General features: G+C 45.9%; 1 protein-coding gene across 3 annotated transcripts in view; it reads left to right on the top strand.

Annotated features, from left to right (window-relative positions):
• The window catches only part of TENM4 (teneurin transmembrane protein 4), a 400376-nt gene that overhangs the window by 357452 nt on the left and 23871 nt on the right, over positions 1-19053 (top strand). For all 3 annotated transcript variants that reach the window (XM_054383335.1, XM_054383330.1, XM_054383323.1), the window contains 2 exons: positions 7747-7919; positions 12491-12726. In XM_054383335.1, coding sequence (XP_054239310.1) covers positions 7747-7919; positions 12491-12726 — 409 coding nt within the window. The remainder of the gene's footprint in view (positions 1-7746; positions 7920-12490; positions 12727-19053) is intronic.

Below are 19053 nucleotides of genomic sequence, written 5' to 3'. Positions count from 1 at the left end.
CAGCAAAGGAAGTAGATCTGGAAGTGGTGCCAGGGGAACAGCTTCTTGTTGTTCAGCTCCTCAAGTCAAAGACAAAGGATGCTGTGTGACTACTCACTGCTTTATGCTTGCTGCTTTTTCACTTGACCTGAAAAAATTGCTACCAGCCTTTACCAAGTTTCTTAGCAGTTGCTGTTTATCTGCTTCAGAATCCGGAAATTCTCATTAATGTGTTTGTTTAAATCAAGAATATGGCAATTATCTTGATTAGCTCACTGAGATGGTATCACTGTATGTTAATTCAATTTCCCTTTGAGCCAAAGTCAAACCTTCTATGCATTATTTAGCCCAGATGAGGCTCTTTTCACTTAGGTCCTTTGTGTGCCCAATTAGTTTCGAAGGTCACCTCCTCCCATACAGCATGAAATACTTAAACATCACTGCAGCCAAATCCAGAAATTCAAAACCTTTTCATGGGCTGCCCAAGAAGTGGCTCATAGATGCCTGGAGGGCAAAGACTCTTGTGAAGCCAGATCTTCAGATGGGAGGTAAGGTGAGCTTTGGCTGGTAGTGATTTCCAGAGAATCAAACTCTGCCAAACCTCACACACTGTAATGAATGGAACGTAGGAGCCAGCTGGACTGAGCATGCAGGAGGACCTTGGATGGCTTCCCAATGACCCCTGGGATGCTTCAGAGGTCCAACCCCAACACCAGCAGTGTTTGGTCACCATGGTCTGGGTGACTCAGATGCTAGAATTGGGCATCATGGTCAGCATCTACCTCATGGTGAGATGAAGACTCAGCCTGCCTTGTAGTTCACATAAAGGCTTTGCAATTTTTTTTGTCTTAATCAAAAACAGAGATAAAATGAACACTTATTGCCTTTAGAAGAGCAGCCACCTCTTGCCTCAGTCTCATTCTCTGGAGATATTCAAAACCCACCTGGATGCGTTCCTGTGTGATCTGGTACAGGTGATCCTTCTCTGGCAGGGGGGTTGGACTGGATCATCTTTTGAGGTCCATTCCAATCCTTAGCATTCTGTGATTCTGTGAAAAGCTAGATTACTCTATCAATAACATCCCTTTATCTCCTCAGGATATTTGGTGGCATTCTTGGTTTAGAGTAATTCAACCGAGCATTTCCTTCTGCTTCTGAAGCAGACAGAAATGTGAGAAACATTTTTTGGCTTTTTTATCTTTTTCTTCAGTAGGAGGGTGGTGAGACTCTGGAACAGATTGCCCAGGGACATTGTGGATGCCTCCTCCCTTGGGGTGTTCAAGGCTGAATTAGATGAGGCCTTGAGCAGCTCAGTCTAACTGAGAGAGAGGTTGCCCATGATGGGGAGGTTGGAGCAGATATCTCTAAGATCCCTTCCAACCTAAGCCATTCTATCACTCTATAATTTTATTCTTCCACCCTGTTTTGGAAGATTCCTTTGCTTCACAACTTCTTCATGATAAAGTAGATTCTCATCATTGTTCCTCTGAAGAAGTTAGGTGAAACTCTAGTAAAAGCCATGAAAAAATAGTATTTGTCCAGTAGCTATACAACTCTGAAGTTGCAAGGTCATGAGCCTAAAATGAATACCTGCTGGCAGAGCTTAGTTGAGAAGCAAGCAAATTATGGATATCATAAAAACCAGAGAGAAGGAGATCTTCCTTGCCTTGCTCCAGCAAAATTTTGCAGGCAAGGGCTGCAACCTGGCCTTGTGTCACCATGGAGAGGACTTGCCTTCATACATATTTGAGTAATATCAGTTTGTGTGTTATGGATTTGCTTTTAATGTTGTGTTTAATGTTGTTTGGAAAATTGGGAAGAGATGAGCTTGTTCGGAGGCGTCGGGTACGCGTCCGTATAATCGCACACAAAGTATAGCTTGGAAGGTGCATTAGGACACTTTGGCACTAAATGCAATATTATCATGGTGATTTTTTTCCAAATCTGTTTGACTTGTAGTTTTAAAAGGCCAATGAGATGTGTAAAAGCTGAAATGAGGAAACCCAGAGACTCAGGCAAGGAATTGATTTCTGAATAGACGGTACTTAGGATGCTCTTTTTAATTCCCAAGGCCCAGGTCTCTACACAATGGTAATGTGATAAATGAAAGCTCTGAATGTTTACAAGCTAACAATTAGGCCTCATAAGCACCAAATACCATTTTAATTCTGTGCATTGAACCTTAGCTAAATGCATTTCCAATTGGGAACGGATGGCAACGGCTTCTTTTGCTGGCCTAATAATTGTCAGCGTAATTGTGAGCGCTGGGTCTTTGCAGCAGGTTTGAATGGGAGGCAGCAGCTGTGTTAGCAGGTGATGAATTCATTGCTCCGAGTGGCTGCTGCGTGCTCTCCCCTGGTTCAGCATGTCCTCAATTCTGCTGCTTTCAGAGCATTTGGAGAACACAGAAATCTTAGGCTGTGATGAAAACTGGTCCACCTCTAAATCCCGAGACTGTGGAAACAGGCCTAGGCAGCTTAGCTACAAAATGAGGTGACTAGGAGAGATTTATCTTACTGCAAATACCAGGGCACACCTGCAGCTACATAAGAGCCAGTCTCTTGGCCTTCCTTTCCAAGCAGAGGATGTGCCCTGTAAGTGCCTTCACAGGGCTGAAAACAGAGGTAGAAAGAATTGACTCATTTAACTTGTTAAGCACATTATCAGTTTGGGATGTGCAAGCTTTCAAGCTGCTGCATCTGTGACTATGTGATAGATGATACTGGGTATGTGCTGTGTGATCTAAATCAAGGAGAAGGGAGGGGAAGGAAGGGGGGAGGGCTGGTGGGGGGTGGGGAAGGGAGTAAATGCTCCAGTCCTGACTAAAACAGAAAAAAGGAACTGCTTGGCAAGAGGAAAATGCTGTGTGTGTGTCCATGCTAACTGGCTTCCCACACCTCTTTTGCATTGCCACCGCAGTGCTAAAAGGAGTTTTTGCCTGGGCACGAGTGTTTTACACTTCATCTGCCACCAATTAAAAATAATAGTGAAAATGGGAACAGTCTAATTGTGCTGCCTCCTCTCATTTCTCCCTTTGTTAGGCATGACCTCCTTGCAGCTGCAAATAGGTGAGCTGTCACCCCCAAAGTGAGTGCTTGGAAGGTCCCTGCCTGGCTGCTTGGCGGAAGGGCAGCAGCTCTTGCAAATGCAGAAAACACAGATGGTCCAGGTTACTTCTGATGGAGGCTAATGGGGTGACTAAGGAGGTGCCAAAAGTCTAATATAAATGTGCAGACATTTTAAACCCCTTCCAGCACACCATTCCAGACTGTTCTGGTCCAAAACTAGCCTTGTTTCTCAGGACCCAAAGTCTCAAATGGAAGTCCTTGCTCTTGGTGAAGTTCCTCCCTGTAGAGTGATTTTTCTATAGCTGTAAAAATGTGACTGTGTAAATTATGCCTATTGTACTTATTTTGACTTAAATAGAAAAATATGTGCACAGAAGTCTAAGCACCAGCATACACTTTCATTATGTTGTAACCCATTTTGCACAGGCAGAGGTTACTGGAACATTTGCTCAGAAGAGAACTGGAGGACCCTTTGTAAGGGTGCTGGGAGCTGGGTGTCCAGGAATAGAGTTTAAGGAGCACAGGCAGAGGTTACTGGAATATTTGCCCAGAAGAGAGCTAGAGGACCCTTTGTAAGAGTGCTGGGACCTGGATGTCCAGTAACAGAATTTAAGGAGCTTGGTGTCTGCTGCTGCTTGGGGCTGTTAGCTGAGTCACCACAGGTTCTTGAGACTCTTTGGAGTACGTTAGTAGGGCTTGCATGGAGTGTAGGTTTTGTGCTGACTCTCAGAATGGTGCTGAGTGCTGTTCAATTAGGATAAAATATAGATGTGATGCTAAGGGACATGGTTTAACACTAGGCTTGGTAGTTAGATAATGGTTGGACTCTATAATCTCAAAGGTCTTTTCCAACCCAAACAATTTTATGATTCTATATGACTCACAGGACATTGAGTCAGCATTTAAAGAAAATGGCAGCCAAGTCCATCACATGAACAAGCTCTCAGCACCTATTCTGGCTTTCACTCTCCTTTCCCTAATCTGCAGCCTTGCTTCCTTTTACACTCACACCTGGGATTACTACCTGGCACCAAATTTACCCTTTAGGCCTCAAGGAAGCATGTCTAGTTTTGTGCCATTATTTTTAGGACGTGAATCAGGCTCCTTTTCAGGAGCAGTTCATTATTTTAAAGATAAATAGAGCAATATAAATAAATTCTGTACAGTTATTAATCCCACCAAGTCAGAGGTGCTAGATTCAGATCCACCTTTCCTGAATTTCTGAACAGTTGAGATCTGAGTCTACCCTTATGGCTCAGACTGGTTTATTCATTGGACTATTGATGTCATGGTAGAAAGAATTCAGGGTGTTACACAACACACCTTCAGTGATGTTTTCTCTGCTCAAGTGAGAGACTAAATTGTGTCCTGTCTCAGCAGAACCTGTGATGTTTTCAGTTGAAGACTCACATGCTGGTTTAGGAGGGGATGTGCAGATGACTGTGCAGAAAGCACAATGAAAACACATGGCATCTTGGTGCAAACAGGACAGCCACAAACATGGAGCAAAGCATTTGGTGCTGAGAGCACTTCAGTTCTGGCTGTTGCAAGGAGCTTCAGTTCATATCCAAGCTGCATGCTGCTAGCTGCTTGGAAAAGCTTTAACTGGTCTCTGCCAAACTCCTACAATGCATTTCTGAATTTATCCCTGTTTTTTTCCTTCCTTCTTTTCTGTTTTGTGAGTAGCTGCTTGATCACCAAGGGAAAGGGCAAGGCTGCTCCATCCTCTGTGTGTGCGTAATGGCATCACTGTGGAGAGCCAAATGCTTGCTTTTAACTTCCTACCTCCCCCTCTGCCCATTGTCCAAGAAAAGCTTCATGCAATGGTTTCTCCAAACCCAAGGGCTGGAGTGATTTGCAATGAGCTCACCCACTTAGTCTTAATACAATAAATATTAAACTTGGGCAAAAATCACCTTTTCAGCCAGCCCTTCCTCACACTGAGTCACAGCCAGAATATTGTCAACAGTGAAGTACCAGCACTGTCTACAAAATTGGGGGGAAAAAAGAGAGTGGAAGAGGAGATTAATTTTTTCTACATAGTTTAGAGCCAGTCCAATGGCTGCTCCTGGGTCTTCCATGAGTTGCAGTTCAAGGGTACTTTTTCTTCTTTCTTCAACCCTTTTTCCTTATCCATCTTGTCCTGTTTTTTGTTGGGGCCTGTTGTCATATTCCCCATCTCACAGTAATCCTGAAGAGGAGGATCAAGAGCTCCTCAACCATCTACTCCCTCTGAGGTCTGATCAACTCTAACATATTTCTCTCACCTATTCTTAAAAGCGCTGGGCAATGGGATTTCCAGCACTCCATCTGTTCCTCTGCTTGAAGCAACCATATAGCTGGGAAAGCATTCTCCATCTTTGACACCAAGCTGAGTGATGTTATCGATACACCATAGGGGATGGGATGGCATCCAGAGGGACTTGGACAAGCTGGAGAGCTGGGCCCAGGTGTCCCTGCCCATGGCAGGGGGGTTGGAACTAGGTGATCCTTGTGGTTCCTTCCAACCCTGACTGATTCTATGAACCTCATGAGGCTCAACAAGATCAAGTGCAGGGTTCTGCACCTGGGTCAGAACAATCCTCACTGAGGGTTGAAGCGTTAGAAGTCAATCCTGTGGAAAAGGACTTGGGGGTACTGATGGACAAGAAGCTGGACATGTGCCGACAGTGTGAGCTTGCAGCCCAGGAGGCCAATCACATCCTTGGCTGCATCAAAAGATTTGTTGCCAGCAGATCCAGAGAGGTGATTCTGTCACTTTGCTCTGGTGAGACCTCACCTGGAGTATTGTGTCCAGCTCTGGAAGCCCTTAACGTAGGAAGGACATGGACCGGATGAAGCAGGTCCAGAGGAGGGTCACAAAAATGATCAGGGGGTTGGAGCAGCTCTGCTATGAAGACAGGCTGAGGGGTCCTACAAGAAAGAGAGACTGTTTACAAAGGCCTGGAGTGACAGGATGAGGGGCAATGGCTTCAAACTAGAAAAGAGCAGATTTAGATTGGATGTTAGGAACAGGTTCTTTACTATGAGGGTGGTGGAACACTGGAACAGGTTGCCCAGGGAGGTGGTTGAGGCCCCATCCCTGGAGCTATTCAAGATTAGGCTCAACAGGGGTCTGGGCAACCTGATCTAGTTGAGGATGTCCCTGCTGACTGCAGAGGGGTTTGGACTAGATGACCTTCAGAGGTCCTTTGCAACCCAAACTATTGTATGCTTCTATCATTCTGTGATCTTCTGACCTGAATCTTCCTTGTTTCCATTCAAGCTGATTATTTTTTGTCACATCCTCAACAGACATGACAAACATCTAATTAGAATCCTCTTCAGAACAACTGTTGTCAAGGTGGTGTCTTCCCACTTCTTTGTTTGCCTCTCTTCTAAATCAACTACTTTTTTTTGTCTTTGCCTCTGTGTTTTCTAAGCTTGTTATCTTTAATGTATCATTTACATCACTTTTTCATTCTGAGGAATGGTGCCCTTCACTAGACACTGTGCTCCATCAAAGGCTTACCCCTGGGTATTGCAGGAAAACACATCCTGTCTGCTCACCCACCATTCACTTTGCATCCCTAAATGATATGTTTTCTTGATAAATCATTCTTAAATGATATGTGGGCAGGACTTGAAAAAAAGTGCCTGACTACTTTTGCTGGACTTTTTCTACTTTCTCCCTATTTAAATACCTCTTCTCTGAATGTCCATCTCATCCATGGCTACCCTGAGAATCAGAAATTCCAACAGAGATAAGCCACCAGAGCTTTCTGCTGCTCTCCATCTCAGTCTGCAATAGCCTCACTGCAAAAGTCTTTTGCCAGTGCTCTGCTCTCAGCTCAGTCTGTGACCCAAGGACACCTTTTTTGCAGTGCCACAAATGGCAGGCAGGATGGTGTGTTTGCTCTGTCAACTCAGGAGGTCTCTAGGCACAAGTGCCTAGTCCTTTTTATTGAAAATTAAGGCCCCAGCTCGTTAACTTCTGTTGGATCTGCATGTCTGTAGTTTATTTCATCTGGGTCCTGATACACAGGTGTCCACATCACAGAAGCCTTCCCAGATGGTGCTTATGTTGATTCCCTCATTGGAAAAGCCCAGGACACAGTAGGGGTGAAAACTGGGCTGCTTTTTCATGCTTTTGAATTGGTCCTTTCAGATGGGCCTATGAACAGAAACAGTAGACATGGGGGGTCTCAGCTGTGCTCAGGGCTCTACACAATGTTCACAAAGGATGATGTGGTCAGTCTGCCAGGTCCTTGTTGCTACCTTAATGTTTGCTTTTAAAATAAGATAGAAAAAATTACTAAAAAATAATTACTGAAGAGCTCATGACACAACCATACAAAGAGTTGGTGGCCTTCAGAAACTCCTAGTTCTGCTAGATAGGGTGCACAGGCCAGTGCTTTTCCATGGGAAATAAAGTTACTCTCATAAACAAGCATAGTGTAGGTGATAAGTATAGAAAAACTCACGTTAAAACGCAGACTAATACTTATTTAGTCATTTTCTGTTTGCTTGATTTTCCTCAGCTAAAAGCTGTGATTTTCTTCTCAGGAAGCCAAAAAAGTCAAGACGGTCTGACAGAGTAACAGCGTGTTTTTCTGTGGGAAAAATCTGGGTGAAGACATCAAGACCCGATCTCTAATTTATAGGATGATTTCTGTATCCTCTGTTGATGCTGTTGACTTCACTCCGTCCTCCCTTTCAGGTACGACAGCTTTGGCCGCCTGACCAACGTGACCTTCCCTACTGGCCAAGTGAGCAGCTTCCGCAGCGACACCGACAGCTCCGTGCACGTCCAGGTGGAAACCTCCAGCAAGGATGATGTTACAATAACCACTAATTTATCAGCATCTGGAGCCTTCTACACCCTGCTCCAAGGTGAGTTGGGCCACTCCCAGCCAAGCTGTGCGCAATGGATTATCCATCAGGAAACAGGCATCGTTTTGATAATCCCGGCACCAACAATCACCTGCATCCTCTACTTCCCGGAGCTCCCCACATGCTGGTACAGACACACACTGACACCTACTCAGCCACATTCCCTCTCACCATGGCTGCTCTGCAGCTGTTTTCTGCTTCATACTCAGCCAGTCCCCTTGCTGTGCCGTCCTCACATACCACAGTCCTCCATCATCATTACCATTATTGTTATAACAAATAGGGTTGCATAAATCTAGCCACACTTCCAGCTGACCCCTTTGCTTCATTCTCTTAATGGCTTCCAACTTAACAGTTACTTTCCTCCTGGAACAGGCTTCCAGCTGGTTACTGGAAATCACTCTGATTCTTTGTTCTCTGGCTGTTCAAACATTCACGAAGAAGCATCCAGAAAAAAATTACCATCCCTGTCCTCAAAAGCTCTGGTTTTGAGCTACAGGGCTGGTGTAGGGAGGCACAAAAGAGAAAAGAGGTGGGCAGCCAGGGTAGGACTGGTGGAACCAGTTTGTGGCTTTTGGAAATGAGCATAGTTCTACTGGTGATGGTAAGGTGAGGAAGTGGAGGATTGATGAGGTGGAGGAAAAGGTGATGAAGTGGGAAAGGAAAGAGGAATAAATTGCAAGGGAGCACTGTGCTGATATGCTGGTAGGGGCAGAAGTCGTAGTGCACAAACCATGCCAGCCTGAATCTCCAGTTTCTGAACACTGAAGCCTCCTTAGGGTCAGGGTGAGCCATCACTCCTGTTCCCTGGGCCTTGGAGAAAGAAAAAGGGTCATCAAACTCTTCGCTTTTTTTACTCCCCCGCTCTCATTTATTCATGGTCTGTGCCTGATGGCATTGGAGTGTCGAACATCATTTTCCCTTGTGAGGAACAAAATGTTCCACGTGACAGCAACACATTCCAACATCATATTTGTCCCCACATCTCTGGGACACACATTTGCCTCCCACTCTCTATAACAGCAGCAAGCATTCCTAAAAGAAAGCTTTGCTTGCAGTGCCTGAACACTGCTTTTCCTGCCTTTGGGGAAGGTGGCTCTGAGAGGGTGCCAACACCTTCAATCCATCCTCACTATTCCCACAGGGGAGCACAATGACTTTCTTATTCTTTCCTCCAGCTTGTAAAACAGATCCAACCTACCTCACTCCAGCCCAGACAAGTGCATTAAGATGCCTGGCAGCTGCACAGACATGAGGTTGGCTTCACCTCAAGAGCCTAATCAAGCAATAGAGCCCACTGCTGGGGGCCCTTTCGTGAGATAATTGACTATGATGTGATTGATACACCCAGGGCTGAAGGCACAGTTACATAATGGTGTCACATTTGATTACCTCATCGTGCTGCCCTCCAGCACAGGGCCACTCTTGCCATTGGGACATGGAGTGTTACAAACAGCTTAACCATCTTCAGAAGTAGGAAATTAGGAAACTGTTTGGATCTAAAGAAATACACTGATCTTAAAATAGGTTCAACAAGGGCAAGTGCAGGGTTCTGCACCTGGGGACTAATAACCCCATGCACCAGTACAAGGTGGGGGTTGATCTGCTGGAAATCAGTTCTACAGGGAAGTACCTGGGAATCCTGATGGACAACAGGTTCAGCATGAGCTAGCAGTGTGCTCTGGTGGACAAAAAGGACAATGGTCTCCTGGGATACATTAAAAATAGTGTGGCCAGCAGGTCATGGGAAGTTTGCTTTCTCCTCTACTCTGCCCTAGTGAGGCCACATCTGGAGTATTGTATCCAGTTCTGGACTTCCCAGTTCAAGAGAGACAAGAAGCTGCTCGAGAGAGTCCAGTGGAGGGCTATGAAGATGAGGGTACTGGAACCATCTTTCTGAGGAGAAAAGGATGAGAAGTGTGGGGCTGTTTAGCCTGGAGAAGACTGAGAGGGGATCTTATCAATATGTATCAATATCTAAAGGGCAGAGGTCAAGAGGATGGGGCCAGAATTTTCAGTGGTGCCCAGTGATAGGACAAGGGGCAATAGGCACAAACTAGAACACAGGAAGTTCCACCTGAACCTGAAGAAAAATTTCTTTCCCGTGAAGGTGCCAGAGGACTGGAACAGGCTGCCCAGAGAGGTTATGGAGTTTCCTTGCTATGTTACACAAAGGGAACATCACATGTCCATTGAAGTTCATGGAGACCGTCAAGCTTTCCCTTGCTTCCTGGTGAAGCATGAAGGAGAGAGGAGTGTATTAGCTGTGCAGCAATGTTTCACTGATCTGATTTAAAGTGAGTCTCCAACCACTTTCTGATCAAGCCAAGCACCTAAGAACAGAACGGGGACAGCCAGCTGACTGTTCCCCTTAGAATCATAGAATCAACCAGGTTGGAAGAGACCTCCAAGATCATCCAGTCCAACCAATCACCCAGCCCTAACCAATCAACTAGACCATGACACTAAGTGCCTTATCCAAGATTCTCTTGAACGTTTCCAGTGACAGCAACTCCACCACCTCCCTGGGCAGCCCATTCCAATGGCCAGTCACTCTCTCTGTGAAGAACTTCCTCCTAATATCCAGCATAGACCTCCCCTGGCACAACTTGAGACTATGTCCCCTCGTTCTGCTGCTGGTTGCCTGGGAGAAGAGAGCCTTCTCTCCATTTGCACTGGACTAGAGTGGGTTTTGCCCCTGCTGGAATCCATGTCAAAAGACTATCAACTTAAATATTCAATGGTACAGCTAAACTACTTGGGTCTACGCCATGGGTCAACTGCGGTATGTGTGCCAAAAATCCAGTGCCACAGCAGCTCCAGACCATCACTGCTGTGTACAGTAAGTTGAGCTGCAGATCAGTGTGGCAAGACTCCAGCTGGCTACATCAGGAGTAAGATCAGACTCACAATAAAAAAGACCAACTGGTGTCAAGTTTCCTTCCCTAATCATACCAGACTGTGCTCTTTGCTGATCTACTTCATCCACACAAGAGATGATAATTTCGCTGTGATCTTGTTTCCTGCTGAGCGATGGCAGAGTAACTAGTGAACAAAACTCAACTTGCCTCAGAATGGAAAAGCAATTGACATGCATTTTTAATGAGTGGTTTTATTCACAATTAGGTATTTGTGGCAGCCTAGGAGACAGGAATTGTCATATTTTCCAGCTTTTGAGGAGCTTTAGATAAGACAGTCTTTGTATAATGTGCCTTTTAAAGCCATTCTGCTCTGAGCAAGTCTCATAGAATCATAGAACAGTAGGGCTTGGAAGGGACGTCTGGAGATCATCTAGTCCAAGCCCCCTGCTAACACAGACCTGCCTAGGATCACATCCAGGTAGGTTTGGAAAGTCTTCAGAGAAGGAGACTGCACAACCTCTATGGGCAGTGTGTTCCATTGCTCTGGAACCCTCAAGGGAAAGAAGCTTTTCTTTAAGTTCAAGTTAAACCTCCTGTGTTCTAGTTTGTGCCTGTTGCCCTTTGTCCTATCACTGGCCAGCACTGAAAAGAGCTCAGCCCCGTTGTCATGGCCTCCACCCTTCAGATTTTTATATGCATTTAAGATCCCCTCTCAGTCTTCTCTTTTCCAGGCTACTCTCATGCTTTCTTACTCTTCGTGAGTTCTGCTCTGCAAAGAACAATGTCAATTGGAGACTCAAAGGACAGGGCCTGCCTAGTTTATAGAAGATGTGGAAGGGATTTTTCTCTTCACTTCTGAACTTCCAAACCCTGGCTTCAAAATCTACTGATCTTTCAGAAGCTAGGGGAGGCCAGATGTACAGATGTGTGTGGGACCTTACTCCCTCTTTTTTCACTTCAAGCATGAGATCCAGGTGGGTTTTGAAAGTCTCCAGAGAAGGGTTGTGGAGTCGCCTTCTCTGGAGACTTTCAAAACCCACCTGGATGCGTTCCTGTGTGGACTACCCTAAGTGATCCTGCTCTGGCAGGGGGTTGGACCTGATGATCTCTTGAGGTCCCTTCCAATCTCTGATATACTGTGATAACTTCAGTTCCCTCCTGAAAAATTTCCCAAGTGGAAGAGTTTGGCTGTTGCTTGGGAACTGGTTAGCATTAAACATGCTGTGCAATTTCCTGTCCTTGTGAGATGGCGAATAAGATGAGGAAAGTAGGTGGCCCTGCTTTTTCGTATACATATAGAGAAACTGGGATCTTGAGGATATGAAAACAAGGGAATTTTCAGCCAGAATGTGATTTAAAACAACTATGTCACCATCCAGTGTTTTAGCTTAGAGGAATAGGTTTGAATCTCTGTCCTTTGCTAGAGTATTATGTGGTTCTTCTGCTGATGCCTTTTCTAGCCTGTGTAAGAATTTGAGGTGCAGAACCTCAATGTGGAATGTGAAAAAGAAATTGTTCATCTTTACACTGTCCATCTTTTATGAAACCAAAATCTTGCTCAGTGTGAGCAGGATGGGTGAATGATGGAGTGCATTTGGTTACAGCCATCAGAAATTCTGATGAAGCCACAGTGAGGGAGCAAGTGAAAAGCTGGAGTTGGATCACTGGGGAGCCATAGGAAAAGCTCTCTTCTCTCTTTTCTCTTTCCAGACCAAGTCCGAAACAGCTATTACATCGGTGCCGATGGCTCTCTCAGACTGATGCTCGCTAACGGCATGGAGGTGGCCCTGCAAACCGAACCACATCTGCTGGCTGGCACCGTCAACCCCACGGTGGGGAAGAGGAATGTCACCCTGCCCATCGACAACGGCCTCAATCTCGTGGAGTGGAGGCAGAGGAAGGAGCAAGCCAGGGGACAGGTCACTGTCTTTGGACGTCGCCTGAGGGTAAGTGGAAAGCGTGAGCAGATCACAGGATCACAGGATCACAGGATGTTAGGGGTTGGAAGGGACCTCCAAAGATGATCAAGTCCAATCCCCACTGCCAGAGCAGGACCATAGAATCTCGCACAGGTCACACAGAAGCACATCCAGATGGGTCTTGAAAGTCTCTAGAGAAGGAGACTCCAGAACCGCTTCCCACCACTTCCCAGCTCAGCAGTCCCCAGTCTTGTGACAGGAAGGGACAGGGCTGATTTCCATTGCTGCAGTAGGGATGAGACTGCAGGACAGAGAACTGGCTGATCATCCTCAGTGACACTACCTTTATGACTTGAATATATCCTTATGTCTTCTTATGAGCTCGTATTCTCTTAGCCATCACAGATAGTGGTAAGTCCTCTGCATCACTGGCAATGTGTGACCTCCCATCAGACATCAAAGGTTTAACCACCATGTCAGGCTGCTTAAGCAAGCAAGGGATGATCATAACTATAAAATACAGCATCAATTACCATAGATATTTTCTGCCTGTGCTGCTGGCAGTAATAGACCTGAGCACAAATGGCTTTGTAACCTTATGAGGACACACTTGTAGAATTGGGCTTGTTCAGCCTGGAAAAGAGAAGGCTCTGGGGAGATCTTACTGCAGCCTTTCAATACTTAAAGGGAGCTGGTAAGGAAGATTGGGGGGACTCTGTCAGAGAGTGCAGTGGTAGGACAAGGAATAATGGTTTTAAACTGGCAGGTGAGTTGGAGACCCTTAGGGTCCCTTCCAACCCAAACCAATTCTGTGGTTCTGTTGTTTATTGCTCAAAAAAATCTCTAGATTCCTGAAACTTGCTCATCTCTTGAAGAGCTGGGCCCACAGGGCATTACATCACAGTTTATATTTTTCTCTCAAGTTAAGCATTACAAAGAGCTCCAGCCTTGATGGTTCTCTCTCCTCCAGAAGTGCATGGTCCTGTTTGTGCTGGAGAATGACGTGTTTGAAACCCCTTGTTCCACACAATGCACTGCAGGCTTGTCAAGGCTGTTTAAAGATTTGCCCAATAAGCCTCTAATTCCTCTGCTAACTGCTGGCAAGGCTGGTAACTGGTAATAGCAAGTCCTGTGCAATCACCCTGCACCTTGCTAGTCTCAGAGTCATGGGCTAATGAGCAGTTCCTTGGAAGCTGCTCAGCACCTGGCAAATTCAAGGCCTCTGAGAAATAAGTTTTGTGCTGTGTAATGCCACCACAGCAAAAGGACTGCAGCCATTTATTCACACACAAGCTTTGAAATAAATATTAATGCTCTGGTTTCAGGATATGTTTCCCAGTCCTTGCTCTTCACCTTCCCTTATCGCAGTTTCACAGTGTATCAGAGGCTGGAAGGGACCTCAAGAGATCATCAGGTCCACTGCTCCTGCCAGAGCAGGATCACTTAGGGTAGTCTGCACAGCAATGCATCCAGACTGGTTTTGAATACGTCCAGAGAAGGAGACTCCACAACCACCCTGGGCAGCCTGTTCCAGTGAACCACTGAAAAGAGCCTGGCCCCCTCCACTTGATACCCACCCCCCAGATATACACGTTGATCAGATCCCCTCTCGGTCTTCTCTTCTCAAGACTAAACAGCCCCAGGGATCTCAGTCTCTCTTCATGGGGGAGATGCTCAAGTCCCCTAAGCATCCTCCTGGCTCTCCCTTGGATTCTCTCCAGCAGGTCTCTGCCTCACTTGAACTGGGGAGCCCAAAACTGGACACAGTATTCCAGGTGTGGTCTTACCAGAGCAGAGTAGAGAGGTAGAAGAACTTCCTTCGACCTGCTGGACACACCTTTCTTGATACATCCCAGGATCCCATTGGCTCTCTTGGCCACAAGAGCACATTGTTGTTCCATGCAGAACTTGCTGTCCACCAGCACTCCAAGGTCTTTCTCTGTGGAGCTGCTTTCCAGCAGGGCAGCCTCTAACCTGTCCAGGTGCCTGTTGTTATTTCTCCCCAGATGTAGGACCTTGCACTTGTCCTTATTAAACTTCCTGAGGTTTGCCTGCACACAGCTCTCAGCCTGTCCAGGTCATGTTGGATTGCTGCACAGCCTGATAGGTGTCAGCCAACCCCCCCAGTTTTGTATCATCAGGAACTTGCTGAGGGTACTCTCAATGCCCTCATCCAGGTCATTGATAAAGATATTGAACAAAACTGGACCCAGTACCGATCCCTGGGGGACACCACTTGCCACAGGCCTCCAAGCTGACTCTGTGCCACTGATGATGACCCTCTGAACTTTGTTGTGGAGCCAGTTTGCAATCCACCTCACTGACCAGCCACCTATGCCACATCTCCTGAGCTTTTCCATGAGGATGTTATGGGAGACAGTATCAAAAGCTTTACTGAAGTCAAGATATATGACATCCACCCTGCAGTGACATATGACATTACCTGCAGTGTGACCCCTGCCACCTTGGTGTGATTTCTCCTGTCTCTCCCCACTCACACTTGTCAAATATTGCTCCTCAGCCTCCCCAAGCCAGCCTCTGTTCTTTTTCCCTTGCCTATGTAGCCTCATCTTTTGTTACCAGGAGAAAAAACTGCAAACTGTACTGAAAGCTGAAGCTGCTCCTTCATTGGGAACTGCTGTATGTCTGCAAATCAGCTGGCATCACCCTTCTTTTGTGCTTTGTTGTGAGGTTTTTATTTTATTCTAATAACCAAAGAAATGATCAAGCAGGTCCTTTTCTGAGAGAGCCTACTGAAATCTGCAGCTGTGTCACAGCTATTTGGTGTTCAAAGCAGTTTCCACCCGTTTAGCCACAGCTCAGCTGCCTGCATCAGTTTTACCTTCCCAAATTTTCACAGTGGATTCAAGCACAGAACGTGCCTTTGTTTTATATTGTATTGCACTTGGAAAAACACTTGGAAAATGAGTTTTCAGGCTGGTTGCTTGTGTCCCTATAAATCTGCCAGCATTTACTCACATTTCAAACCCTCCTTGAGAAGCAGATGAGCATCTTACATGGTTGAAGGACTAAGTTATGGCTCTGTTCAGGGGTTCAGAGCAGATGAGGTTGTACAAGACATTTTAAGCTGCCTGTCTGTACCTTCATGGAAGCATCTGCACCCCGAAGACATAAACCTGCAAGGTGCTAATTGCTTCCCTGGGGATTGCCTGGCATTTAACATAGTCTGTGTGTCATGTTCTCCTCTTGCCTCAGAGCAGTAATTGCTGCTTTCCCTGGCAAGGGAGAAGCTTAGGGAAGTTAAGTTCAACATGTTTATGTTCATTTGGGGAAATGTTATCTTTTTCTGCCATATGTGAGTAAATCACTGCTTTCCCTCTCCCCTCACCCCACTGCTCCCATGAGACAGCAGCAAAGACTTGGTGCTCCATGGGAAACAGCATGCCCAAAGAGGCTGCAGCATCACTCCATGAAGATTCTGAGACAGGGAGAACAGGGTCTGGCCACTGTAAAAGAGAGAGCTCCCCTGAAATCAGCATCCTTACTGCTGCCATCTCATGGCTCCACATTTTATGAGTTGCAGCCCTTCCTCCCATGGTTGCAGGGTGTTCTTGAGGACTGATGACCTGCAACCATGAGCTCAACCAGCTCCAAGCATAATGAAGTCAGTTTCTCAAAAGCCTTCTTGAGCTTCCCTAGGAAGTAAGACAATGCAGATGTTTCTTTATTGCAGAGATAAGGCACAGGGCAGGGACTTCTGCATGGATGAAGGGAAAAGGGCTGACCTTGATGCCTTTTTCCCATCTCCATCAGTACTGACCTGGTTCTGTGCTTGGCCAGGCAGCAGTAAAGCAGCACAAATATGTTAAAGCAGCCTGTTTTCCTTCTCCTATCCCACACTTCCCATGGAAGGCTGTGATACTCTAATCTAGCAGTGAGATATCTTTGCAAATTGGCTGACTGCAAATTCAACCCATCACTGGCCAACAGCAACACAGAGCCCATCTGCAAGTGAAAGCGTTAGGTAAACTCTGCTCCAAGGAACAGAGCTCCTTCCTCTTTTTTCTTTTTTTTTTCTCCATTAAACAAACTTGAGTTTTTCAATTAAGAAGGATGTAAAATAATCTCTGACAGTGGAGCAAATAGGACAGCCAAAAGAGACAGAGCTGCTGGCTCAGCTCCTTCATTTGTTTAACCATGGAAATTCAACTGCAAGTCACTTTGTTTTTCCCAAGTCCTTGGCAGCAAGTTAATGGTGTCATCAAAACCTGGTGCCCCAGACACTCCCCAGAACTAGCATGACCAGAGAGGTCTCTTTGGGTGTGCTGCTAACCATTCATGGTGTGTTGATTAACAAGGACAGTCCAGCATCATCTCTACAATTTCTTTAAGGTGTCAGGGTCTGGATGTAGCCACCCCAATGGTTTTAGCGGCTCGCTGGGGAAATTGCTTTGCAGGAAGCAATTTATCACATGGATGTTGTTGGCTCCTGGAGTTCTCACTGCAGAGGTATTGTTTGCCTTCCTCTGCTGAAGGTTGTCTGAGTGTTTTCATGAGAAATCTTCTCTTTTTGTGCTCCTGTGCTCCCAGGGAGATCAATGCATGTTGTTTAATTTTAACTTAAGCTAAAGGAGCTCCGTGGGAAGCATAGGGGAAATGGGAGATGGTGGCATGTATATGCTCTTGATTTTCTAGAGCAAGATAAGGGATTGAGTAAGGTGTCGTGGAACATGAGCTTGGGGTTGAACTTAGTCTCTCACGTATTATAAAGAGGACAGCGAATACACTGTGAACCGTGGATTTAAATTTACCCTGTCTTGAGCCTGTGCTGATCAAAAACCTTGCCAAATGCTCTGAGGGGCAAAAGCCTTTCTGGAGGAGCTTTTCAGACCCTGTTCCAGGATAAGAACTCCAGGAGGTAGGATGGCACCTTATTTAGCTGGTCACCATAAAACGTAACTATTGGAGTGAAGCCTGCAGCCCTGTCAGTGCCTCAGCAGAAAATTCACTTCTGTTCATCCTGGAGAAAACAAGGCTCTGGGAGACCTTAGAGAAGTGTTTCAGTACTTAAAGGGGGTCTACAAGAGAGCTGGAGAGGGACTTGTAACAAGGGTGTGTAGTAACTCGGCATGGGGTAATGGTTTTAAACTGAAAGAGGGGAAGATTTTAGTTCAGGAAGAAATTCTTTAATGCGAGGGTGATGAAGCACTAGAGAAGGTTGCCCAGAGAGGTTATAGATGACCCATCCCTGGAAGTGTTCAAGGCCAGGTTGGAGGGGGCTTTGAGCAGCTTGCTCTAGTTGAAGATTCAAGGATTTCACCCTTGAACAAGGATGAAAGAGATTTAACTCCTCTTCAGAGGCTATCTGGCAGGGTAGAGTTCACTTTGCCTATCATCATGAGGGGTGGCTGTTGGCACTGCAGCACTTAGCAGGGAGAAGAGAGATTACACCAAGACAGCAGCAGAAAGCACATCATAAAAAAAAAAAAAAAAAGTAATGAGAAAGGAGATTGGTTCCAACTAGTCCTGCAGAAATTGCTTGCCAGAGCATGGGGAGGGTGGAATGACTTAGGGCACCATTAATGGGATGCAGAGATTTGGGCTGAGCTTAAGAGCTATCCTGGGAGCTGTTATTTGGTCCTTCCAGCACAGTGAATGGCAATGCTGCTGGCGTAGGGATTAAGGGGACCATTTTCAGCCTGGATTACTGTCCCAGCCCTGGAAGAGTTCTTTCCAGCTCTCTTGGCAGAGACCAGTAGTGGAAGAAGCTGCAGCTGCCAGGCTGGAGCTGCTCTGTGAATAGATGGAAGACAGAGATCCTATTCCTTCCTGCTTTGCAGGGTTGTGTTTTCAGCAAGCTGTTGCCACTTCTGTTTATTTATAGTAGCAAGCACCTATGAGGTATCAAATGGCTCTGTTAGTTACTCGTGTGCATCTGTACTTACAGTCATGATACCTTTTTAATTATTTCCCAGCTTGCCCCTTACAGTGGACTGTTGGCTGATTCCCTTTCTCCTTCTGCCCATTTACATTCTATTTTAGATGCATTAAAATGGAGCATCATCTGCTTTTCCATGCCATTTCTTTCCTTGAGTCATACCTGTCTTTTTGCATTGTTATTCATAAGCTGAAAATCAGTTTTGCACTTGCCTCCTCTTACATCATTTTCACACTTACATCATGGCACAGATTCCTTCTCTCTTGGCTGGCCACATGCATCCTCAGCTCATTTCCAGTTTCTCAGCTGTGATTTTGCCTCTTCCAGCCCTAGCTCCTGGGTTACCTTCTTTTGAATTCTGATTTATGTCCCCCATGAGGACTTGTCCCCTGAGACGACAGGCTGAGAGCACTGAGGTTGTTCAGCCTGGAGAAAAGAAGGCTCCAGGAAGACCC

The sequence above is a fragment of the Indicator indicator genome, chromosome 1, assembly GCF_027791375.1.
Source record: "Indicator indicator isolate 239-I01 chromosome 1, UM_Iind_1.1, whole genome shotgun sequence".
Taxonomy (NCBI): Eukaryota; Metazoa; Chordata; class Aves; order Piciformes; family Indicatoridae; genus Indicator; species Indicator indicator.
This window is presented reverse-complemented; position numbering and strand designations above follow the sequence as displayed.